Below are 16,777 nucleotides of genomic sequence, written 5' to 3'. Positions count from 1 at the left end.
AGGAGGAAGAGGAGGAGGAGGAGGAGGAGGAGCCCGGCCCGCTCCGCCCCAGCCCGCCCCGCAAGCAGCAGCAGCAGCAGCAGCCGGAGGGCAGCGGCGTTTATTGTCAGCTCCGAGGGGCACGGGGGGCACAGGCAGCAGCAGCCGGTGGGGGTCCCGGGGTGGGGGGTCCCGGGGGGGGTCCGTCAGTTTTTCAGCTCGCCCAAGTGCAGCCTGGCAAAGTCCGTGGCCAGCCGGAGAGCCTCGGGCAGGCAGCCCACGTTCTTGCCCGTCGCCTGCGCCGAGACGTCCTTGCCGCCGCCTTTACCGTCCATCAAGCCGGACACCTCCTGCACCCACTGGCTGGCCTTCAGGCCCTTCTTCACCGTCTCCTGGAGAGGAAAAGAAGGCAAAAAGGAGCTTGACGTGGAGCAGGGAGGGAAGGTGGGCAGGAGCAGGGCACGGCAGGACAGAGCTCCTCCACGTGCAGCATCTGGTCCTACGCCTAGGGCCACATCAAGTCGCGGCTCTCCCCCTTCCCCTTCTGCTCCACAAACAGGACCCGGAGCCTCTTCCCCCCTGCTGCAGCACCCTGATAACACAAAGCACAAGGCTGGGGCTCTTGCCGACCTGAATGATTTTTGGCCTTGTAACATCAGATAGAGCTGCTGTCTGGAGGCCGTGGATCCTCCACCAAGGCACACAGACACACCACCAAGGCTCACAGAAAGGCACAGACACTCACACAGACTCTCAGTGTTACCTGGGGTACTTGGCACAGGCAGGTGATTCTGCCAGCTTCGTTATCTACAGCGAAGAGCATGGTGGCAGTCTGGGGGGAATGAGTCTTGAAGAGCTTCAGCGATTCGTTCAGGGCCTGTAGAGGACAAAGTCACAGTGGCACACCTTCCTCTGGGCTTCCAACCAGCCTTGCTCCAGCCCCCGCAGTACTGTGCAGCCCCCAGGGCCCCACGAAGACTTTGAGGACCTGGACTTGCATTAAAACAGGCAGCAGCATCCTGCAGTGCCCATTCTCCCATGTCATCTTCTGCACTATCTTTGGCCTCTCGGCAGACTGCCTTCTCCCCCAGCTGCTGAATGCTGGGCACAGCTGCCTGTCCCCTCACGGCTGCAGGGAGCTGGGACTTGCAGAATTCGTGGCTGTGCAGCCCCAAAGCAAGCACCTGTGTTTTGCCTAAGTGTAATGGTAGAAAATGGGGAAAATGCTCTGCCCAGGATGCGATGAGAGCTCCCAGCAGGAGGGAGGAAATGTTCTGCAAAGAGCAGGACTCGACTACAGCGTAAAGAAGCTGCAAGGGTATCAGACCCATCACAAAGGTTTCCCTGTCAGATTGCCATGCCACATTCTCACCCACTGCGACGAGGGCCTCACAAACAAAGTAGTTTTTGACTCCCACACAGCTGCGAGCAGCAGCGCCGGTGTCGAGATGGAGACAGCAATGGAAAAGGCAAGCAGGAGTCTGAGCAGCACCAGCTCCAAGGCTCCCAAAGTGGAAATTTAAATAGGGCATTAAAACTTGGCTGTTCCAGCCTCATAGCACGATCAGCCCCCGCTGCATGGCACTTGCGAGGAACAGCGGTGCAACAGAGCACACACAAGGGAGCTTTTATTCACAATAGAAAGAAATTTAACTTGTGCTAAGGGGGAAGGGGGCAGCTTCAGCCCTGGCTGGATTAGAACAGGAGCCTTGCTGCAGCGGATGAAATGCCCTGGAGCTGGGGGGCAGCTCTGTGATCTGGCCCTGTCCACGCTTAGCCCAGGACAGTTTCCAGAGCTGATCTTTAAGCCTGCGTTTTTGTGTCAGGACTCCTTTGGGAGGACTTTTGTGTCAGGACTCCTTTACCTGGAACCTGATGCAATTTCCACAGGGGTCCCTATCCTCACCAGATCTGGAAGCTCAGCAAATGGTTAAGACCTCCCCAGCCCTGCAGGCCCATTTGTAAACCCAGTGGGATGCTGGCATTACTAGAGAGGTCCTGCCCCTCTTCATTATCGCTGCTCAGGGCTGGTAGGTGGTGAGACACCTCTGTCTCCCCAAGCAAGCAGAGACCACCCAACTGGTCCTCAGGCACACGGGAGGTAGTTGAGGAGGGACCAGACTTTCCCGTACCTTTGCTGAGGCTCCATTTTCCATTTCCATGATGACCAACGGCTGGTTAGGGTGACTCTCAATGACTTGCTTGGTCTTCTCCAGCACCTGAAGAGAGCAGTGTTCAGACACCCACACATTGCATACAGACACAGGAACCACCCAGGTGGAACCTCCCTGCCGACAGAGGCCCCCAGGGTGCCCCAATGTACCCACGGCCCAGCCTGGAGCAGCCCCACACTGCCGTTCCAGGAACAAAAGATGCTCAAAAGTGCACGTGTGTTCTGCGAGGCAGCAGCAGTGCTGCACGTGGTTCCTCCTCCAGGAAAATCCAATGGGATCTAAAGGCAGAACCACGCACTGCCCTTACCCTGCACCCAGGTGCAGGGACACCACCGCTACGGCGGGAGCACCCCATCTTCCAAGGCAGCAGGCATGGAGGCAGCCACAGCTCAGCTCCCTTCCACACTGGGAGCTCCCAGAAGAGCTGCCCATCAGCACCCCCACGCTGTCCTTTATTCCCACCCAGGGCTCACTCGTTTCTGGATGTCAGCTTTGCTTGCACGGTCCAGGTCATCCATAACTTTCTTCAGTGCCTTAACAGCCTCTCTGAGTTCATCCTTCTGCCACTGCGGGATAACAGCAGTGGCCAGTGTCTGCAAAACAGGCAGGGGTGGAGGGTTAAAGGGACAGGTGACCGTGACAGGAGGCAGGGCACGCTGCACTGCGCTCATCAACCTCAAGGGCCTTGTCTGGCAGAGCCTGATGAGCTCCCCTCTCCCAATGTCTGACAAGCTCAGGTGTGAGGCTGCAGCTCCCACGGGACGCAGGGCTGGGACCTCTCTTGAGCTTGTGTCCTACAGGGTGCTGGCACAAGACTTCAATTCACCAGCAATTAAACCCTTGAGACTAATTGAGATGAAGTGACCCCAGGGGAGACAGAGGAGCAGGAAGCTGAACTTGGGCCTCATTAAACCACCTGGTGCTGGCAAGCAAGGTCCCAGCACTGCCACCACCCTCACCTCGCTTAGGTCCGTGATCTCCTTCTGCACATCCTTATTGGGAGCTGTCTGGACCTTCACCTTGGCGTCCAGGGCTGACAGCAATTTCTTGAGGCTGTCCACTTTCCTGAGGGCCTAGCAGAACGCATTTTGAGTTATATCATGCAGGGAGAGCTTCCAGGCTGGGCTCCTGGCCATCCCCATGAGAAGGGTCAGGAAGGCTGCAGCCCCAGGCATGGAGTTCAGTAACTCCTAGGGAAGTAGCTGAGCCATGCAGTGCTTGTCCAGAGCCACGGTGTGACACTGGCCGGACTCTTCTTTGCCAGAAGGAATGCCAAGATCCTCCCAAAAGAGGACAGCAGCTCCCACATCAACCCCCTTCTTCCACTTCAGGCAGCACCAGCCCAAGCTCGCCCAGGACCAAAGCCACCTGCCCCTGCAGCAGAGGACTGCACAAATGTCAGGTGGGAACAGCTCCCACCTCCCTGTTCCTTGCCATCCCCACACCTGACGGAGACCACAGTGCCAAGGGGCTGAACAAGTTCTGGGGTTTGCCAACTGCTGAGAGCTCTGCACCTGCAGCCCATTCTGCAAACCACCACGAGCTAACCCTGCAGCCACCTCTGCGACCACCCCGGGCCCTTCTACCACTCTAACACGGCAGCTGCTGCCAAGACTTCCCTCCCACCCCGATCTCTCTTTGTGCTGCGTTGGCAGAGTCCAAGCCATGAGTCCCTCAGGCTCTCAAGCCAACATACCCTTGTGCTGAGTACCCCAGCAGGGACACTGGGCAGATTTAATGAAATCAGCCTTGGCAAAGGGTTAATACATGTGCACGCACGTGCCAGTGGTTTCCTGCAGGGCTTGGATCTCACAGGAGAACTCTCCTGCCTCCTCTTACCTTCCGAGCTTCGGCTCCGGTGACTGCCACTATCCTCCGGATGCCTTTAGCAATCGCTTCTTCTGAAACAATCACAAAGTGGCCAGCATGGCCGGAGTTCTGCAAGTGCCTTTGGAAAGAACCCAGAAACAGACCCATAACAAGAGAAAGTTACAAGTCCACCTCTCATCTCAGCAGGATTCAGCATGGAAACCAGAAAACCACCCTGTCAGGGAGGCACAGCCAGGGACAGACAGAAAGCCCAACCTAGCTGCCAAAAGCACAGCAGCGAGGGGAGGGTGGCAAGGCCCAGCACTGCCAGAGACTCTGCATGTGAGCAGGGACAGCGTGCAGGCAGTTTCCCTATTTGCCCACCATATACCCGCACCTCAACAGCCCCCAGGAGCCCAGGCTCCACAGGGACTCCTTTACTGCCTTCCCCGGCCTCTCCTGATACTCACGTCCCTCCGCAGAACTCGATGGAAGTGATGGAGCCCGCAGGGCCAGAGGGGTCGGCCAGCAGCTCCTCCACAGGGATGCCAATCGAGACCACGCGGACAGGATCGGGGTAGGTCTCATCAAAAACTGCCCGCAGTCCTTGGATAGCTTTGGCTGCTGCAAGAGGGCAGTCCTTGGCGTAGACAGTCTGCAGAGCACAGGAAAGGGGTGCAGGTGAGAGCTGGTCCTGTGAGCTGTGACTGAGGGCCTGCATTTCCAGGGTATCCTGACTTCCTCTGAAAGATCCTTAGAGGGAAGTTACATGCCTCACCTGACCTGGGGTTTGTGGAGCTGCAGGGATCCCAGGATAACTGACAAATCTTCAAAGCCCCCAATATCTGTGCCTGCTCAGACCTGCTGTGCTGCTGTACATTCAAATGGTTTCTAACTGGGAACTCCTGAGCAGGACCTCAGAGGTCCTCCTGGGGTCTGATCTGGCACAGGGCTGGCACTATACAGAGCAACTCTCTTGTCTTTGAGGACACATCACCACTCTGATAAACTCCTTGGCTTTTGCAGACAATATGACACTAGAGCAGGCAAGGAACCGCTCCAACCCTGCAGAGGGCTCGGTAGCAATGAACAGATCACTGTACATGGAGGTTTCCCACTCAAAATCCTCTGAGGTGATGCAAATCCATGCACAGTAATGCATCAGCAGCTCAGAAGACTCCTACTAGGCCAAACTTCCACTATCCCAGATCATCCAAAAACTTGACTCAGGCTATTTTTTTCCTGAGTATACCTCTACCAGCCAAACCCAAGGATCAAAGAGGGGGAGCTGACCCCTGTATGAGAGGTCAGTGGAAAAAGGTGGACAAGGCATAATCTTCCTCTCTGCCCTGACACGCTGGGGAAACAGCAATGTGACAAACGTTGAACTGCACTGACAAACAGTACAATGCACAACTCAGTCCCAGGGAGGGGAGCACAGTGAAGGAATGGGATTCAAACCAGACTCCTCCTGAAAGCTGGTGCCTCAGCTGTCCACTGAGCCCAGTCCAAACCCTGCAGCAAGCCAGGAAAAGGATGGGATCCTTCCCGGAGGATGGGGGCAATGAGCCAGCTAAGCACCATCCCACCCCACAGGGCTCACCCCTGCAGCCCGTACCCACCTTTGCCTCCTCAATCATCTGGTTGGCGATGCCTTCAACCTGCTTGATTTCCTGGGTAGACAAGGCTCCCTTGGCTGTGAAGTCAAACCGCAGCCTGTCCGGTGCGACCAGCGACCCTCTCTGGTCAGCCTCTCCCAGCACCGAGCGCAGGGCGAAGTTGAGGATGTGAGTGGCCGTGTGGTTGCTCATGACCGGCCTCCGCCTTGTCTGATGGAGAAAGGCACCGTTAGCTGGGGTCCCGTACTAGGGCCATACTGGTCCCAGGATCACCTCTGGCACTGGAAGTGGAGGCTAACATGCTCGTTCAACAGAAGCCTGAAGTAGCTGAGGTGACCAGGAACACCTTGCTGCCTTGGAGCCCCAGCTAAGAGAGCAGGACATCCCCCAGCACATTTGTACGTGGCTTTTCCCTGCCAGTCCCCTTGCTGGGCCTTTCTGGAGAGACACCAAGGACAGAGCAGGTCACAGACACTGATCTCCACTCAACAGGGAAAAGCACTGCAAGACGGGAGCCTCCTCTCTTGCTCTAAAGGTGCCTCTACAGGGAGGGGAGATGCATTCTGCAGACTGGGCTCCATCCAGCACTCCCTCAGCAGGCTGAGCCTGCTGGAGCTGTATCTGGAGCAGGGCAGACAGCCCAGGCTCTCCACTGCCATCGCAATGCTTGGGGCTCAGTAGACATCCAGCTCCCAGTCAGGACCAGAAGTGTGGTTCTGCTGTTGCTCAGCAAGACCCAGCGAGTGTGGATGAGCCAGCAGGGTGTTATCTGCCTCATGGAAGGAGGAAGCCAGATTCCAGGAGGGAGATGCCCTGACTCAGAAGGCCTGGAAGGGCCACGTTGCTTGCCTGAATCGTGTGCTGTGAGGAGAGGAGGACCCGATCTCCAAGTCTCCAGAGCAGTACCAATGCTGCTCCAAAGAAAGGAGACAAAATCCAGGGACAAGAGATGAACCCATCTGTAACACTGTGCCTTAACTCACCTCATCGATAGACAGCAGGACCTGGTCTCCTACTTTCAAGCTTCCATACAGAGTTCCTATGTGAAGCACGTAGCCTCCGCGGACCTGCACGTTCTTCACAGTGAATTCAGTTTTCTGTACAAAGAGGGAAATGCACACAGTGAGGGGGGTGACAGGCCAAAGGAGGCACAGAGTCCAGCCAGAGCCCTGAACTACAACCGGAGAGGCATCAGTGAGAGCTGGACTGGTACACGAGGTATGAGAAAGCGAAATGTCCCCAGACAGAGCACACAGGGCCATGAAGCAGAGAAGGGAGTGAAAGAGGGGCGTTGTTATGGGACACAGCACAGCTGAAAGAGGCCCTCAGCTCGAAAGCACTGTCCGTCAGCACAGCCACCCCAGCAGCACCACCACCAGAGGCACCCACATCCTGGCGACAGCCTGATGCTGCAGCAGAGTTCAGCACAGCCTCCCAAAAAGCAAAAAGAGCCAACTCCAGAACATCTGTGCCATGCTGCACCCCTGAAAAGGAACTCTGTGCAGTTCCCAACACCTGCCACAGACAGGAGACCCGTAGAGCTTGCTTGGCTCCTTCTCCTCTGCACACACCTGCCCAGCCCCAGGTCAGACCGAGACCAGTGAAAGGTTCTCAGTGAAAGACTCACATCCTCCCTGCTGTCGTCGTCCTTGACCATGTAGCCCTGGTCGTAGATCTGCCCACCCTGCTCGGCGTAGAAGCAGGTCCGGTCCAGCACTATCCCACACTCCTGGCCAGTGGACACCTCCTCCACAAACTTCTTCTCCCTGCGGATGGCTTTCACTGTGGCCACAAGGCTCCCAAAATCTGTCACCAAGACAACAGGCAGTGTCAGTAAAATAGGAAAACCTTGTGGACACCACACAAACGAACTTCACAGCAACACATTCCAGGAGCTATCACATTTGTAGAGGGTAAAGAGGAAGAACGAGGGCAACAGTTGGATAACAGGGAATTTCATTCAGTGCTCTCCGTGGCAGGCACAGTCACTTCCTTCCACATCTACGAGCCTGGTGGCTCCTGCATCTCCACCAAATCAAAGAATGAGCAGAAAGAGCCACAGCAAACAAAGTGGGCTGAGGAGCCTTTAAGGACCAAGCAGAATCTGCAGTCCCCTGTGACACTGGCAAAGGAGCAGCCGGGAAACACAAACACGGGAGTGTGGAGAGGCAAAGCTGCAAGAACTGGAATCCCCTTAAGTCTCTTTGATCAGGTCAGCAACAGATCTGAACAGAAGGGCAGACCTTGGACAGTCTTGCCCTTCTCTTTCTCTGCCCCACTTGTCACAAGCAGGCTATCCACCTGCACCCATTTCCACTCCCACCTCCGTGTCCCAGAAAAGACGAGCCCAGAGGGGACCTTGCTGAGATGCGTGCTAGGAAGACAAATCAGCTTCCCCCAAAGACATGCAGGAGGAAAGGGTTTGGCAGCAGAGGTTGCTTCTGAGAGGGCTTTCTCATACCGTAGGTCCCGCTGGGATCTGACGTATAACCGTACTTTGGTGAGTCGTCGGTCACCTCCAGCCCTTGGGCCCTTAGCTCTTCGATGGCATAGATGTCCAGCATGAGGAGATCCTCCCCGCCAGCACCCTTGCCCTGGGATTTGAGCTGCCAATGACAAGCATCAAAGCTTAAGAAAACCTACCCCAGCAGCAGCGGATGCCAGTGCTGGTGTTGTGCCCTGGTCTTTCCCACAGGGCACTGGGAGCTTGAGGGGAGAGTGCACCCCCTAAGAAAGGAGCAGAGACCCATAACCACAAAATAAAATGAGGGGACTCCTCCCTGCCCACTCTCAGCCCAGCTCCCCCACAGCTGTTACCTACCTGTGCATTTTTCCGCTCTTCTTCAAAGCCCTCCATGTCCACAACGAGGCCTTTCTCCTCTGCAATCAGCCCAGTCAGATCCACAGGAAAACCGTAGGTGTCGTAGAGCAGCCAGGCAGTATCGCCTTCAGAGAAAAAGAAGAGAAATCATCATGCCTGTTCCGTGAGCTAGTGCTCTCCCCTTGGCTTTGTGCTACTGCAGGACAACAAATGGGGCTGGTGAACACGAACAGCTAAAAGGCTCCTCGCTGACAAACAGCTAAAAAGCTCCTCGCTCCTCCTCAGGCCACAGAGATCGCACTACCATGGGCACCTCAGAGATCTGAGCAAGTGAACACAGGCCAGAGAAGAGAGGGGTGGCCCAGCTCTGAGCAAAGATCTTTTGATTCCAGCTCTGTGCCCACCCCACCTTCCACCATCTCTCAGTTCCCAGCCCAACTCAGCCCTTGGTCCCAGACGGTAAATGCCTTGCGGTGCATACAGACAGGAGCCACAGCCTCACCGGGAATGGTTTTACTGTCGCCCAGGCTCTGGATCTTCCTGTCCAGAATACGTCGTCCTCTGCTGAGTGTTTTCAGGAACTGATCCTCTTCTTCATTGATAATGTCCTTCACCATATCTGGGTCCTTCTTCAGCTCGGGAAAGGCATCTCCCTGCAGACCCAAAAGGATTCAGCATGGAGATCTGCACACCTCAGCAGATGAAGTCTTCAGCAGGTACAGTGGAGAGGGGGAAGAACTCACCAGTGACTGCACCACAACGTCAACCAGCGTAGCAAAGAAGCCCTTGGGGGCGTTGAGCTTCTCATGGGAGTAGCGCACAGCCCGTCGGAGAATCCGTCTCAGCACATACCTAGGAACAGCAGAGCCCCTCAGTGCAAACATCACACCTCTGATTTGTTCTCGGGGGCTCCACCGGCACCCACCTACCAGCACTCCCTTCCCAGACCTCAGCCCCAGGACTCAAACTCACTGTGAGCTTAAAAGTCAGTCCTGTGAGTCCAGCAGAACCCATGGCACAGCCCCCCAGCCCAAACTTCATTGCCTTTTTGACAGCAGCACTGCACAAAACAGACTTTTGTGCCTATCTGTCCACAGCAATCTGTTTTGGGCATTCATACAGCAGGACTGGTACTCACAAGAACCCTCAGACCTGTGTGTCCTGGCCTTTTGGGAGGATTTTGCCACAGGGATACAAATACACTGAGCAAACGCTCTGCTATCTGCTGCTTCAGTGATGAATTCAGGCATCCCAGAGACACAGCAGGTCCCACTGCCCTTAGGGAAGGCCGTGCTGAACAGAAGGGGTGCAGCAGCACTGCGGCAGCTCCCTTCTTACCCCCTGCCAGTGTTGTCAGGTCTGCCCCCGTCGGAGAGGGCCAGCGTGATGGTCCGCGCGTGGTCCGCCAGCACGCGGTAGGCCATGTCAATGCCGTCCGCGTCCTCAGCGCCGACCTGCCCCATGTACGGCCTGGCACCCGTGCCCTGCGCAGAGAGAGGAGAAGGCGTTAGGCAGACGGGGTGATAACGGACAGCAGGGATCTGGCACACTCCTCTGGGAAAGGGGTGACTCGGTGAAGCTGGGGAAGACGGAGGGCTGTGAGGCTGTGCGTGCTGCCTGCGCTTCCAGGGCTGAAGGGTGTCCAAGGCCAGAGGGAGGTAAAGCCAACTTATCCCACCATCAAGAGCCCAGGACAGAAGAGGGAGGGAGGGGGGCAGAGCATACAGGGAACCAAAAGGGAAATCTGTCTGGCTCACTGGCTCACGGGCTCTGCCCTGGCATAACCTGCCCAGCCAAGAAACCTTTAAAATTCTGTCACATGGGACAGGGTCCCAGCCCCCTCTTTTAGGGCACTTCCATCTGTACCCAAGGGAAAGACATTGCTGTAACAAAGCAGTGCCTGCAAGTGGTGTGGTTCACTGGAAACACCTGGGAGAACTGCACTGCTCCTGTCCCTTGTTCTCCTCTGCAAACATGTCCCAAGGCAACAATTACCGGGCCAGCCAGAGTTCCCACCCTCGGCAAAGTACAAACCCACAAGGGCTAGAAGCAGCTGGGAAAGCAGAGACCTGCAGACATGACCATCCCTGTCTGACCTGCCCCGTGCATCTCCCTAGAGACCCAGGGAATGGATGCAACTGGATCAGGCCCTGGCTCTCCAGTTTGTACCTTTTGGATGGCTTCAAAGTAAGGAAGGAAAAGGTCGGTGTCATAGTTGGACATCTTGTTCTGCAGCACCGAAACCAGCCGCTCCAGACCCATCCCAGTATCAATACTTTTCTTGGGAAGAGGTTTCAAGGTGCCATCAGCTTCCCTGCCCAGTCACAAAAAAAACCCACAAGCTGTTAAGGATGGAGGCTCTGCAGGGGCATCCCCAACTCTCCTCTCACCTTTATCACATCTATGACACGGGCCCACAGACAAGCCACACACAAGGCAACTTTAATAAAATAGAATTAACAAGACTCAATGGCAACTTAGACCCAGAGGAGGATGGCGTTTATGTCCAACGGACTCCTGACCGATGAACAGAGAGAGCATGTCTAGTCTATCCCCAAAACCAGCATGACTGATCTCTTCTATACAGGTGGGCTGGGGCCAGAGCATCGCAAAGCACGCAGCTCCCAGACAAGTGGGAAGGACAAGCAAACCCAGTCCTCCTGGTCTCGAGAACCCGATGGGAGACCCTAAATGAAAAGCAAGGCTCCAAAGGTGCTCCCCAGGTCAACAGCAGTGTGCTCAGCCTCCCCTACAGCTCTCACTTCCACCAGTGGGGCAACACCAGAGTTCGGCAGCTTCCTACAGCACCCAAATTGCCGGTGATGCTTGCGGGTATAGGAACAAGGGCACAGCAAACAGCAAAGCAGTACAGAGGTGCCTGGGTTAGAGCGCTGGGAGCGTAGCCAAGCTGCTGGGCTGGGAAGCAGGGCTTACTCACCTGTTGAACTGTATGAACACCAGGTTCCAGATCTCCAGGACGTTGGGGTCATCCTGATTGACCAGGTGCGAGGCATCCCTGTCCCCGATCCGGTCATAGTGGATCTCACTGCAAGGGCCACAGGGGCCTGTGTCTCCCATTTCCCAGAAGTTATCCTTCATATTGCCAGGCAGAATCCTGCCCTCAGGCAGCCTGTAACAAGAAACTCCCGCTGACCAACAGAGGCAAGAATTCCCCCACCTAAGGAGGAATCTCACAACAGAAATCTCAGTGCGCTACTTCCCTGGATGAGCAGATGAATCGTGAGGGCAGTTGAAATTACCTAGGGGTAGAACATCTGCCTTACAAAGAGAAAAGAGTGGGACTGGAGAGGACGAGGCTGAGTGGCAGACTATGACTGAGGGTTAGAAAAATCCCAGAGGTTCAAAGCAGAATCAGACACACTCTGAAGGCACAGGTCCCCCAGGCAGCGACTAAGAGGAATACACGGGCGATCTCTGAACATACTTAAACAAATGACTGTGGATGCAGGGAAGGGAAGATGAAAAGAGTAGAGACCATAGTCAGGGTTGCCTGCTTTCCTTGAACAGCATCTTCTCGACTGCCCTCAGAGGCAGCACACTTGGCTGGACAGACCACCGATCTGACCCAGCAGGGCCCTTCTTATGTTCTTAAGCTTACACAAGAGATTTTGAAATGAAAGCTCTAGGGCCTGACCCGAGTCTCAGACTCTTCTATCTAATGCCAGTGCTTCCTTTTGGCTTTGTAGCTCCACCACGCTGCAAACATTATTTGTGACATTTCAATTTTGTTAAAACCTCCTGTTATAAGTGCTCTGCCTCATAGCCCATGGCATCTTTCTCTGAATAAAGCCACATGGCTACTGTTCATCAAAACACGCAGCTTTCTCGGTTAAAGGCCCTCACCCCAAATTCAGCCAGATCTGCTTGCATTCCAGATCTGGTTGCAGTCCTGCAGCCTCATTTCCACCAAAGTAAGTGACGTAGAGTCTTTCAGCAGGGATGCCAAACTCCTTGGTGAGAAGGTCCAGTGCCAGTTTACAAGCAAGCTCCTGCAGAAGCAAAGATGAGGTGAGCAAGCGAATGCAAACAGAGCCTCTCTTCAATGTGCAGTACCTGCCCACGCAGAGTACTGGCTGCTGTAGGTATCCCTGGCTGCCTTGGATCTACCCAGTAATTCTCACAAACATGCAGAAACCTTCCACACCAAGTCTCTCCTGAGGTCCCCTTGTATTACCAGCTTTAGCAGACAGAAGCTGGACCAAAGCAGCTCTCCGCTCTGAAACAGTCAAGAGCTTTCAGGTTTTTGGCACAAGAAACAGGCAAATTAATATACACAGCAAAAAGGGCATGAGAAACATCTCACCCAGCTTTCCAGTTATCATATTCTCTGTGAAAAAAAAAGCCTTTGAAATCTGCTGTTATGCTGTATTCTTAACATCCCCGTTGTGATATGAACCCTACACTAGCGAGAAGCTTGGGAAAGGACATTGATATTTCATGATCACTCCTATATGAGGTCCATCTAGTCACACAGCATATGCAATTCCCCACAGCTCCAGGACAACCACTAAAACCTCTACCTGAAGACTCCGAATTGCCAGACTTAATACAATCAGCTTTGTCAACTTTAAGTAATTAATCACAAAACATTCTGCAGTCTCAGGCACTTATTCCAAGGAAATCAAATGTATGTTAAGAGCTACTCTGTTTCAAGAGATTCTTATTCCTCTTGGCAAATGCTCTGCTGAGTTCATAGAGACACATAATTTTCAGATTAGCCTATTTTACCTTGAAGTAATCCCCAAAGGACCAGGACCCCAACATCTCGAAGAAAGTGTGGTGGTAGACATCTTTTCCCACGTCATCCAGGTCATTGTGCTTGCCCCCAGCTCGGATGCACTTCTGAGTATTGGTAGCTCTGCTCAGTTTAGCAAGCGGGTGCGAGGGGTCGATAGTGTTGAGGAAGATGGGTTTGAACTGAGAGGACAGAAAAAAGGGGAAATCAAGGAGCCTGTTTTCGTATATTGAAAGCCCCAGCAAGGCAGTGTCATCTACATCACAGTACCGCTGGTCTGGATGCCCCTGAGGCAGCCTTCAGAAAGAGCCTGCTGTCTGCTGCATGTGAGGAGGATGCAGGGCCCAGCACACCTGCACATGTGCCTGAGGCACACCAAACCCCAGGACTTCCAAAGGGACTGAAAACAGCCAGGTTCCCAATTGCCAAAACCATTGAAGACTCCAGCAGAACTCTTCCAGCAGCCCAGCCCCAACTGCTCGTTAAAGATACTGTTACTAGTTTGTGCCAAGATTCTCTCTGCCACTCTTTGCAGCACTAGCTGTGGTCCAAAGGGTCAAGGAAGAGAGACTGGCAGTGCTCATGCTGCATCACAATCAGCCCAGCAGGCACAGGAACTTCTCCCAGCGATCTTGCCAGCTCTGCAATAGCACATGGGACTCCAGCAGACACACCAGCCACCTCTTTGTGACCAGAAGAAGGAGAATGCAACAATAATTTTCCACATGATCCACAGAATAAACTGCTAATTATTTTGTCTGTTTGAAAATTCTATCTTCAGGATGCAAAGGGCCAAATATAAACCTCACTTTAGCGAAACCAAAGCAACCAGCTCAGCCCAGGGAGCAGGCACTGACAGGTGAAGGGAGAACTGAACTCCCTGCAAGCTGAAGCACTTACAGAACCAACCTTACGTGGAAAGGAGCCACCTAAAAAGAGAAGGGTAAACGCACCGCCAAGATGTTATCTGCAGGAGGTTTTAAGATCCATTTATTGCCTAATAAACAATTGCTAAGTCCTGTTGTCCAGTAGAAGCTTATTAGGAAGAAATGGGCACTCCAAAAGCTCTGCATACAGCTTCAGATTGCAGCTGCTAAAGGATATGTTCACAAGGACCAGAGCGAGACCTACCTGATTCATACCAGCATTAGCAAAGAGCAGCGTGGGGTCATCCAGGGGGATTGTAGAGGAAGAGTGCACATAGGTATGCTGGTTTTCCTTGAAGAAGTCAATAAATCGTTGCCGGATCTGGCTCGCTGTCAGCGTAGATTCCATCTTGAAGCTGCAGGTCACAGCTGTCCAAAGCAAGCAGAAGGGAAAGCGGCAAGGCCCCGGTGCAGTCTGAGGAGACAATAATCACAGAATCGTTAGGGTTGGCAAAGACCTTCAGGATCATCTGGCCCAACCATCCCCCTGCTACCAACGTCACCGGCTCCTGTGCGCTGTCATCTCAGGCAAGAACATCAGGATCACCGCTTTTATCTCCTGCAAGGGCCCTTCCGCTTCGATAGCCCTTCTCAGCAGCCCCTCGGTTTCGCGATGAGCCTGCCCCACGCGCTGCTGGCCCAGACCCAAGCATCCCCCCCCCGGCCACGGGGGAGCCCACGGGGACCGGCCCCGCGCGGAGCCACCATCGCCCGCAGGGCCCCGGCGAGGAGGGAAGGAGCCGGCCCAAGGGCACCGGGGGAGCCGGGATCAGCCCCGGCCCGATCGGCCCCGGCCGCCTGCGAGAGGTCCCGGTCCCCGGTCCCGGTCCTGGTCCCCGGCCCCGCGCCCCCCGCCCGGCCCCGGCCCTACCTCGCCGGGCGCCGCCGCCGCCCCTCGCTCCGCGCCGCCGGCCTCACCGCAGAGCCCGCAGCGCCCGCCGCCCGCCTCCGATTGGCTGCCGGAGCCGTCGCTCAGCCGAAGCCCCGCCCGCTCCGCCTCTCCCGGCCACGGGGAGGGCCGCCCGCCGGCTGATGCAATGGAGGGACGCAGAGGCCACGTGACGCGGCTGGGGTGAAGCCGAGCAGGGAGGCGCCATTTTAGGGTTGCCCGCAGTGTGCCCTCTAAGGGGGCTCGGGGGGCTGCCCCGGGCCGCGATGGAGGGAAGACCGTAGGGGCAGGGCCCTGTGGCCCCGGGCCTCCTGCTGCCCGGTGCAGCCCCGCATGCGATCCTTTGGCCTCGTCCCCTCCTGTGGAGGGCACAAGGAGCTTCCCAAGGCTCAGACCTAGAAGGTCAAGAGCTTACAAAGCCATGGGTCAGAGGTGACAAAGTCATGGTGCAGCTGCTAATTGGCAGGCTCCTCTGCTTGCGTTCCTGTACAGAATCACAGAATCACAGCGTGGTTTGGGTTAAAAGGGACCTTAAAGGTCATCTAGTCCAACCCCTGCCATGGTCAGGACACCTCCGACCAGGCCAGGTTGCTACAAGCCCCATCCAGCCTGGCCTTGGGCACTGCCAGGGATGGGGCAGCCACAGCTCCTCTGGGCAGCCTGTGCCAGGGCCTCACCACCCTCTGAGTGAAGAATTTCTTCTTAATGTCTAACCTGAATCCGCACTCTTTTAGTTAGAGCTGTTGCCACTTGTCCTATCACTACACTCCCTGACAAAGAGTCCCTCCCCAGCTTTCCTGTAGCCCCCTTTAGGTACTGGAAGGCTGCCGTATGGTCTCCCCAGAGCCTTTTCTTCTCCAGGCCGAACATCCCCAGCTCTCTCAGCCCTTCTTCGTAGGAGAGCACCTCCTCTGGACCCGCTCCAGCAGGTCCATATCCTTCTTATGCTGGGGGCCACAGAGATGGATGCAGTGCTCCAGGTGGGGTCTCATGAAAGCGTGCCGTGTCATAGCAGGTGCACCTCTGAAGGGACTGTGCCCCATGGAAAGTCCATGCTGCAGCAGGGTTAAGGGTTCACTGCAGTGTTGAACTCTATGGCCTGGTCCAAAGGGGAAATGGGTGGAGACTGTAACGGCTACGCTTTTAAACTGTTGTAACCCACAATTTGAGTTGCATGTGTTAGGAAGTACTACAGCAAGAACAACTCTAACCAAGGAAGGACAAGCTTCACAATAAACAGTGCAAGTGCAGCAGTGACCTGATCTGAGGTGGCTTTGGCATGCAAAAACTCAACGCAATGCACCACTTCTCCTGTCCTGAGTCAACACCATAACAGACAGAGGCCAAGTCATGAACTAAACAAACTCAGTGTACATGTTATGGACGTTTTATAGATGTTTTACAGGGGTGGTCCTCTCCATCCAGCATGGTTTCGCAGGTGTCTTGACAGCATTGCGCTCCTGTAGATTAGTCTCATCTCTTCCCTACAGCATCCCTTCTGGCTGCTGTTGGAGCCCTTCTGGCCCCAAGTTGTGTTTCCTGAGCCATGAGCAAGTCTGCACTGCTGTCTTGCTTGGCCTTGGTTGCCATCAGCCACTTCCAAAGGTTGCTGGCTGCTTGCCTTCCTCAGCTCTGTTGTCCTGCAGCCGATCCTGGTCCTTCAGCTCTCTTTGCTTGTATCAGCTGTCTCCTTTCCAAGTAGCCTGGAAGGAAAAGAGGAAACTCCAGTCTTGTTGGTTCCTAATGGCAATTCTGCTCACGGTGCCGCTTTGCTCCTGCTCAGCAGCAGGAGCAGGCAAGTCTG

The 16,777-nt window shown here is 55.1% G+C and overlaps 1 protein-coding gene across 4 annotated transcripts; it reads right to left on the bottom strand.

Annotated features, from left to right (window-relative positions):
• Positions 1-84: 84 nt before the first annotated feature.
• AARS1 (alanyl-tRNA synthetase 1) lies at positions 85-15,095 on the bottom strand. Of its 4 annotated transcripts, none has more exons than XM_080552629.1 (21): positions 14,956-15,095; positions 14,290-14,499; positions 13,152-13,340; positions 12,267-12,412; positions 11,341-11,532; positions 10,572-10,716; positions 9,741-9,886; positions 9,146-9,254; positions 8,905-9,055; positions 8,403-8,527; positions 8,043-8,187; positions 7,209-7,387; positions 6,565-6,678; positions 5,585-5,791; positions 4,433-4,617; positions 3,993-4,101; positions 3,113-3,226; positions 2,627-2,746; positions 2,112-2,198; positions 743-856; positions 85-371 (listed from the first exon to the last, which is right to left on the bottom strand). In XM_080552629.1, exons 2-21 carry the CDS (start codon positions 14,431-14,433, stop codon positions 186-188), a joined length of 2,907 nt encoding a protein of 968 aa, XP_080408755.1. In that variant the 5' UTR covers positions 14,434-14,499; positions 14,956-15,095; the 3' UTR covers positions 85-185. The 4 variants fall into 4 exon arrangements, with proteins under 4 accessions (XP_080408755.1, XP_080408756.1, XP_080408758.1 ...); XM_080552630.1 differs by having other exon boundaries at positions 14,588-14,962; XM_080552632.1 differs by lacking the exon at positions 14,956-15,095 and adding an exon at positions 14,583-14,923.
• Between the last annotated feature and the right edge of the window lie 1,682 nt (positions 15,096-16,777).

This window comes from Anser brachyrhynchus (assembly GCF_964034855.1).
Source record: "Anser brachyrhynchus genome assembly, chromosome: 12".
NCBI lineage: Eukaryota > Metazoa > Chordata > Aves > Anseriformes > Anatidae > Anser > Anser brachyrhynchus.
This window is presented reverse-complemented; position numbering and strand designations above follow the sequence as displayed.

What these genes read in the sequence shown, in the direction of transcription:
- AARS1 (XM_080552629.1), bottom strand. Translation starts at nt 14,433, where the DNA reads ATGGAATCTACGCTGACAGCGAGCCAGATCCGGCAACGATTTATTGAC. An exon ending in AGATCCCAGCGGGACCTACG is followed by an intron (nt 7,388 to 8,042) that starts GTATGAGAAAGC and finishes TCTTGGTGACAG; the next exon opens with ATTTTGGGAGCCTTGTGGCC. An exon ending in AAGCTGACATCCAGAAACGA is followed by an intron (nt 2,199 to 2,626) that starts GTGAGCCCTGGG and finishes TGCTCTCTTCAG; the next exon opens with GTGCTGGAGAAGACCAAGCA.